This window comes from Aulonocara stuartgranti, assembly GCF_965226115.1.
Source record: "Aulonocara stuartgranti genome assembly, chromosome: 22".
NCBI lineage: Eukaryota > Metazoa > Chordata > Actinopteri > Cichliformes > Cichlidae > Aulonocara > Aulonocara stuartgranti.
The window spans coordinates 19,782,777-19,791,445 of NC_138957.1; the positions used below are offsets into that span (position 1 = coordinate 19,782,777).

The window sequence follows — 8,669 nt, forward strand, 5'->3', positions numbered from 1 at the left end:
TAATATGGTATAAAGTTCCAGATAGAGGTAGGGTTTTTAAGAAAATGTTTAGCCCAATTAATCTTGAAAGTGTTATTTAAAGTAGAAAGGTCTAAGACGTTAAGCCCACCTGATTCGTACTTATTCATCACAACAGTTTTTCTAATATAATGCGTACGGTTTTTCCATATAAAATTAAAGAGCATACGGTCAATATCTTTACTAATTTTCTTATCCAGATGTAAGGAGAGTAATATTAGTTGCAAGAATTTGTGTGCAAAGTAAAAATAAATATGGTGAAATAGGACATCCTTGGCGAATAGCACGTTTCAGGTCAAATCTCGGGGTGGAGCCGTTAATCATTTTAATAGAACTATTGCCATTTGTGTATAAGGTTTTGACAGCTTTACAGAAAAACTTGCCAAAGCCAAATTTTTCCAAACAGGGGAAGATAAATTGATGTTCAATTGTATCAAAAGCCTTATAAAAATCCAGGAAGAGAATGAAGCTATTGTCAGGTACCAGATCAGAGTAATCAAGTAAATCCAAAACCAGTCTAATGTTATTAGAAATGTGTCTGTTTCTCATAAAGCCTGATTGTGTCTCATCAATAATTGTTTCCAAGACCTCTTTAATTCTGTTAGCAAGTATTGAAGCCATAACCTTATAGTCATTATTGAGCAGGGAGATGGGTCTCCAATTATCAATAAAAAGTAAGTCTTTGTTTGGTTTTGGAATAAGTGTTATGAGACCTTGAGTAAGAGAAGGAGGGAGGGTGTTATTCTCTATACTTTCTGTAAAAACCTGCAGTAAAAACAGAGCCAGGAGATTAGAAAATGATTTATAAAACTCTGCAGTCTGTGCAGAGATTTATTGGCCTTAAGTGCAGAAATGGAATTACAAACTTCCTCCACAGTCAGAGGGCTGTCACAATAACTTCTGTCTTCCACAACAATAGATTTTAGGTTTTTAATATTATTGAAAAATCCTGTTGAGACAGCCTCATTATATTTTGAGTTGTATAGTTTAGTATAGAATTCGGCACAGAAATGTGAAATTTCTCTAGGATTGTCAGAGACAATGCTATTAATATTTAGTTGATGAATAGAGTTTGTTTTTGATCTGTATTTTTCAAGTCTGAAAAAGTAAGCAGAATTTTGTTCGCCCTCCTCCAGCCACCTCTTTCTGGATCTTATAAAAGCACCCTCAGCCTTGCGTCGATATAAATCGTCCAATTTATTTTGAAGTTCTAGTAAACTTAATTTATCTTCCTCTGAGATTTCTTCTGGGGACTTCTGGTAATAAGAGGCAATTCTGCTTATTACTACTTGTTCTTCAGCTTTCCTTAATTTAGCAATTTGACTCCCGTATCTTCTCAAGAATTTGCATGCTTCAAATTTAAAAAGTTCCCAATTGGTACAAAAGGACTTCTGTCTATTAGCTTTGTTCCAATAATAAACAATTAATTTATTAATCTGCATGTTAACCATTTTATCTTTTAGTAAAGAATTATTTAACTTCCAATAAGAGAATTTATGAGGTATATTATCCAGTGTAAACATTTGGACGTTAATGTGAATTGCTCTATGATCAGTGAGGGGGGTGGCAAGTACATTAATGGTAATATTATCTTTATCAATACAGTCAGAAACAAGCCAAAAGTCAATACGTGATTGCCTGGATCCTGTCTTATTGCTCCAAGTAAAGAGTCTATCATCTGGAAATTTTTCTCTCCAAATATCCACAAGATTAAATTTTCCCATAAAATGTTTTAAGTTTGCACTGTATGAAGACTGCTGCCCTGGAGGCCACCTATCAACCGTATTGTCTAAAGCAATGTTAAAGTCTCCACCAATTAAGAGGACTGAATTTGGGTATTTGGAGAGCCAGAAATGAATTCTTTCTTCTAAGGAGTCAAGTAATTTATCATTTTCAGTTTTATTATTGTAACCATATATATTTACTGCAATGAAAGTACTGTTATTGTGTCTGATTATTGAGCAGAGGTAGTGTCCTAAGGTGTCACAGTCAGAGTGTAACACATCCCCAGAAAAATAATTTTTAAGCGTGGCAACTCCAGCAGAACGCTCAGAGCCATGGGACAGACTTCATTACCCCATTGTGATTTCCAAAAATTTGTATCAGCAGGTGTGGAATGACTCTCTTGGAAAAAGCAAAAATCTGTTTTAAATTGTTTGGCAAACAAAAACAAAGCTTTGCGTTTACAGGTTTGTCCTAAACTCCTGGTATTAAGAGAAACAAGTGAAAAAGACAAAGTTATTAGAAAAAAGAAAGAGAAAAAGTAAGTTCTAAACCTCTACAGCTAAGAATATATCTATAGAATAAGGGGACCGGGTGCTGCACAATTTAGGTAGTAGAACAGTAAAAACCCTGAGTGACTAAGCTTATAAAAATACAGTATTTAACTATCTGCTATGGTTTTAAATATAGCTTTTTTGGCTGCAGCCAGGTGCTCTTGGAAATATGCTTCCCTTAAATTTTATGCTTTTCCGGTGGAACCGACCCTAGCGCCCAACAGCAGTATTGCACCTTCAGGTACTTTGGAATTTGGTTTCAGTTTTTTATTTCTAAAACTAAATAAAATTCACTTCCATTTTATTCATAATTGCGGACACCAACACAAAATGTTTGCTGATATTACTTAATGTTAAGAGCTTAGCCTCCATATGTGTACCTAAATGTATTTTTACTTTCATTATTATTACCACCTACACACACAATGAACTGTACCCGCATACACACAATAACATGGACTGAACCACCACTCACAACCACTAGCACTTTATATAGCCTCTGTAGAAATTATCCACATATCTCACTTATCTTAACTGCACTACTGTATAAATAATCTTTCTGTACAATACGATAATTTTTAAATTACAACTTTATAACCTGCACAGTTCACACTTCTGTATATCTCATATTTCTGTAGTTTTCCATATTTATATCCTGTTCATAGCCTGTACATACTTATAGCATATTCATAACATACATCATACCGTGTACATTATAACATACCATAATAGACCCATTTCTGTAATATACTCACATATCTATGTTATTGCTAATATATATTGTAATATATCTATATCATGGCTAAAGCACTTCTGGATGGATGCAAACTGCATTTCGTTGCCTTGTACCTGTGACATGTGCAATGACAATAAAGTCGAATTCTATTCTATTCTAGTATTGGCAGCTGAAGATCAAAGTTTTAGATCCTTTTTTATTTAACATAAATTAGACAAAGTGTAAGACTGTGTGCTATTTTATAATAACATTCTTCAGATTTTGACCCCTCTCACAACATAACCTGTTGCGTTTTGAGCGCTTCAAATTCATTTTCTGTTAAAATCATGATCATTAACAAAGAAACTTTATTCAACCTTGTAAATAAAGAACAAAAGTTTAACCTGAACCCCTGTCACACAGGTATTGTAATAATGCACTGGAGTCAAGTTTATCCTCTTAATGAGGAACATTTTTAATGTACAAAATAATGAAAAACACACTGAAATTCACAAACGGTTTCCTTTGAGCAAATTGTGGGAAAAAAAAGAAAAAAAAAAAAAAAAGAATTCCTGTACAAACAGTGGATGGTGAGATGCAGCTTTAAGGCCTTTGGATCATCTCCTTGGTCCACCCCGTCCTCTTCCTCTTCCTCTGCCACGTCCTCGTCCTCTGCCTCGCCCCCGTCCAGCCACTGAGAGGAGAGCAACAGATTTGTCACAAACATTCACCTACATGTGTTGAGTTGCTATGTTACTATAAACATAAGGCAGGTTGTTCTATGCGCAGTTTAAAAATCGAATCTGTGCTACCCTATTCAATTTAAATCTGAGCATTTATCCTGATTTACTTCTGGTTTTAGTAATGTTTAATATATTTAAAAGAAAGTGTAAACACATTGCTTTGAACAGGAGTAACATTTCTTTGAGCAGCAGCATCATTTCAGGGTCTCACATTGCGACTAAACACTGTTGCATGGCTCGAAAGTACAGTACGAGGAGTAAATATGAAGAACAAAACCAGGAGAACCAGTTTTCTGTCACATGTTTAAAGATGCACATGTATGTTGTTTAGTAGGGGTGGGGGAAAAAATCGATACTGTGTAGCATCGTGATATTTTGTTTTCTAATAATGTATCGATACAGGGACAGCAGAAATCGATATTTTGTTACAAAAAAAGTTTTTGTGGACTCTGACTTCAGAGCATGTTGATCCTTTTTCTGAGCAAGAATAATATCGTATCGTGAGTTAAATATTGTGATAATATCATATCGTGGGATGTATGGTGATTCCCACCTCTATTGTTTAGTGTGGTAAATGGAAGATATTAGAGACTGAATAAAGGCCACATGTCTGTGGTGAGTATAAACTCAGCCATACTGACCGGTGTTTGGTGTTTAACCCCCAATAAATCAATCATCCTTATATCTCCAATCTAATTTTATAAGTTTATCAGTATCAACTTTGTGTCTGGTCATCTCATGCTGTGAAGACAAACTCACACAAACCCTGCTGAAACGCACACCAGCGATAACTCAGCACGAATCAATTTCCATTTCTTAAGGTGACCGTATAACAGCCTGTATCTGACATTTTCTGGGCTTCATGCTCCCATAACTACAGCAGGACAGAGTGTACAGCAGGACAGAGTGTACAACAGGCCCGAGTACAAACAGCCCTATTAAAGATCACTTAGATACCACAATTTAAAACTGCATCAACTCTGAAAAACTTCCTATATACAAATTTAAAAAACACAGGCCCTGAAAATATAATTTTAATACTGCAGAAGTGAACAAATGTGATCACTGAAACAACCCTGAGCACCCAAGTGATTTCTAAGTGGGCTGTTTAACCACATGTTGATGTGGAAGAGACCAGGCAGAGGGACTAAAAAAAAAATCTGATAGTACAATTTGCACTAAACAGATTTTAAAAAGACGCAGAAAGAGCTGCGAGCAATTAAAAACCTGCTGGAAACAGGTTGTGGGTGAGTGAGAGCTTCAGACGTGACAGAGGACATCAGTGGAAATGCTTCTGAGGCATTTTATGTTATTGTTACGATAGACGCACCAGTCATTGCTCGCACCAACTGTGACGTCAGCGCAGCACTGTTTTCATTTATGCTCACACTTTAGATGCGCATGAATAGCTACAATGTGTTCCTATATGCTTACACAACTCAGGGGAAAAAAACACAAAAACAAACAAAACACACCACAGCTTCAGCAGCGGTATGGAAGAACTGTAAACATCAAACACAGCGATCGTGCATAAGGCCGCTACGCTCCCACACCCACAGCCCTCGTTTGCTTTTCTGCACAAAGCTTCCAGATTTAACTTTTCCAAAGGACATGAAAAGCTGCCGTACGGATACTGGTTCACGTGCCTGACCCTTTGTCCACATTCATGTAAAAAGTGTTGGGAAGTGACATTTATAAACCAGCCTGTGGGTACAAAAAACAAGCCTTTAAAGACAACAAAAAGAGCCAGGTGCACAGCAAACACTTCCTCACCTGCTTCTCGCTTCTTGGACTTGATCTTTGGCTCGATGTCGACCAACAAGGTGTCCAACGGGAGGCTGTCCGGCAGGATAAAATAGCGGATGTTGTTGCCACGGATACTCAGCGACTCCAGCTGAGTGGGTTCCCGGTTTTTCAGGGTCATTTTCACCGCCTTCAGGTGGGTGTTCATGCTCACGTCGACACCTACGGAAAGGAAAGGAAAGAAAAATCTGAAAACTGAATACAGTAGATGGAAGTAAGACTCTGAGTGAGTCCAAATGAGTGTAGAAACATCTGTTCCCGACTGTTCTGACTTCCATCCTCCACCTGTGTGCTCCAGTGTGGACAACTACAACTAAACTCTACTATATGAACATTATTATTATTTTACCTGCAATGTAACTGCTGCCTTATGTTTTTGGCTCAGTTGGTCTGACAAGCAGATAAAGAAAAAAAAATGCAGTTTTAAGTCTTTCGGCTCAGATGCCCACTTTCTGTGTTCTGCACTGCATTTTTTGTCAGCCGTTCTCACGTCCCTCATCATTGTACATCATACAAGCACTTGTCTAAAGTCTGTCTTTTATCCAGTGGCTGTGAAGGTAGAAGCGAAGACTGTCATCACTGACACGGTTTAGACTAATGCTGAAATTATGGTTCAGACGTGGTGTGTTGGTTTTCCGTGGACAGCTCATATACCTGCAGAGTGTCTTGTCAGATGGGGGATGTGTCAAAGAAGGGTGTCTGTGGGCCACATGTGCTGATGATCAACCAGCCGACCGTGGAGAAGGGCGAAGTTATGACATAAACACCTGAAGTGTCAAAACTGTGGAAAGTATAATCTCACACCCTACCATCCCAGCACACACTGAGCTTCGCAGAGCACGCCTTCTTCCAACTATTAGATACGTTTACAGAATCAACTGACTGCCTTTGCAAAATTGTATTTATATCATTCACACAAACCCTCCTTACAATCAGCACGATTATCAACACATTGTTTTGCTGACTCCTATTCCACCACTAGATGTCACTGAAACAAAGCTGTGAATGAATGAACCCACTTTCAAGTGGGTCAGTACTGGTTCTCTGCTTCATTTGCACATCACTACTTTGTTGTGTTTCTCCCATTCCTGGTGAACGCCGCTGTTACTTCCTTCCCTGTTGGAACCCACACAGCATCAGCTATGTTGACCACTGTGCAGTTTGGATTATGGAGGGCTGCACTGGAGCACATTTAATAGACATGTCACACAGTACACTGAGTAACCAAAAGCTAACCGTTTTATCTGAGAGTTCTGCGGGAAATCTTTCTAGGTCCTACAACATTTATGCTGTGTGTGGTGCAGTATGTGTTAATTACAGTGCAGTCATGTCCCAACGTTTCATACGCAGTGCCAGCTGATAGAAACAAATAAAATATCTTCGGTTACATCTCTTTACTGAGGTTAGATTTTTTTTTTTTTTTTAAACTGTGTTTTTCCACTTCCTCCTTTGACCATTCCCCCTCTTCCATTTTGATAATTTCTACAATCTCCCTCCAGGAATTCACTGACATTTGTAAATCCTTATACTGATGCTATGATTATTCTTTTATTAAGAAATTAAAAAAACAGCAGTGAAAAAGAACAATGCACAGGAGGTCTTGATAGTGTTTTCTCACTGAAGTATCACTGGGACATTAAAGGGAATACACAAGCATATGAAGACTATGGAACAAACTTCACTTTTTATGATGCTCACTGTATTTACCAACAGAGGGAGCTGGGAAAGTTGCATTCAGCTAAAACCAGTTTATTGATCTTTAAAATTATTAATTGCAAACCTGGGACCTGCATACTTCGTTTATATTTATATTTAAGTGAGCTATATATAAACATTTCCCAGCATTTCCACAGGACTCTAGCTTTAGGAAGAATTGGGTGCTGGCTTGAAAATGAGCCTTACTGGCCACCGTTACATTAAAATTCTGAGCATTACTTTGAAACGCCTGAACTACAGCATTCTTAGCGGAATGAATTGGCTTAGAGTGGCAGCACAACTAATGAAAGCGGTAAGGAGGTGAGCCCAACACCTGTTTAATACCTGTTTAATAAATCACCTCCAGCTGAGTCTTACCTGTGATGGTGCCGTGGACCTGAGTGCCGTTCTTCAGCTCGATGGTAACAGTCTCATGGCTGAGCTTCATCAAAAACCTGTGGGCATCGTGGAAGAAGATGAACATCTATGTTTGAGTTCAGCCTGGAAATGAACCAAAAACTAGCCTCAAGCTAGCTACTAGCTGCATAGCTTTCACCTGCAAAACAAAACCACCCCTGGAGTGAGACGACCTTATGAAAACCCGCTGAAACCCTCCAGAGTTAACCGCCATAACTAAAATAAATACTGGACTAGCTTTATGCTCCTGCTACTACACATTTAGGCTACGTTTATTTCGTTCGCTGAGTAGCAGCTTAACCGAGGCCGGACCTACGAGTCTGCTAACGTCCACGAACCAAAGTACGTTTAAAAATCGTCGATGCATGCAGCTAATTCCAACTACCGAGCATGAGTTAACACTACAGGTGTAGTTTAACTGTGAATGCGATCACTCTAACTCCGGACAGCCTCCATTCATTCGGCCCGACGGTTCCCGCTCATATCTTATCCTCCTCTTCTTCGCTTTCTATCTAAACCCATCCAGCCGCAACGCCTTCACTTCATCATCCCACGTTCACTCGTTCGTTAAATGGCGCATTCCAGACTCCGCTTACCTGACTAGTTTCATGATGGTGATGGACTGTAGAGACAAATCCTCCACCAAAGAGAAAAATTGCAGCGATCGGGTGAAAACACACACAGGCCGCTGTGGTAACAATTACGTTTGACTCGCGCACTTACGACGTCATTAAAGGAGCGACGGCGATGAAGAAGAAGACACGCTGCACGACAACACTGCCGCCTACTGGTGGAAGAATAAACAGCGTTTTGAACTTATGCTCCGAATCTAACAAATATTTGGATTTATTGAACTTTAAAGAAAATATTTAATAGAAGGAATGCGTATATACATTTTATTATAATATATGTTGTCAAAGTGTCAACATTAGTAAACTATAACGACAGTAAAAACTTACTGTGTGTAAACTAAATAACAAATAATCAGAAAACGCTACAATA

At 38.4% G+C, this 8,669-nt stretch overlaps 1 protein-coding gene across 1 annotated transcript; it reads right to left on the reverse strand.

Annotated features, from left to right (window-relative positions):
* Positions 1-3,454: 3,454 nt before the first annotated feature.
* snrpd1 (small nuclear ribonucleoprotein D1 polypeptide) lies at positions 3,455-8,415 on the reverse strand. The gene is made up of 4 exons (XM_082521260.1): positions 8,264-8,415; positions 7,629-7,705; positions 5,526-5,717; positions 3,455-3,703 (listed from the first exon to the last, which is right to left on the reverse strand). Exons 1-4 carry the CDS (start codon positions 8,275-8,277, stop codon positions 3,627-3,629), a joined length of 360 nt encoding a protein of 119 aa, XP_082377386.1. The 5' UTR covers positions 8,278-8,415; the 3' UTR covers positions 3,455-3,626.
* Positions 8,416-8,669: the final 254 nt, after the last annotated feature.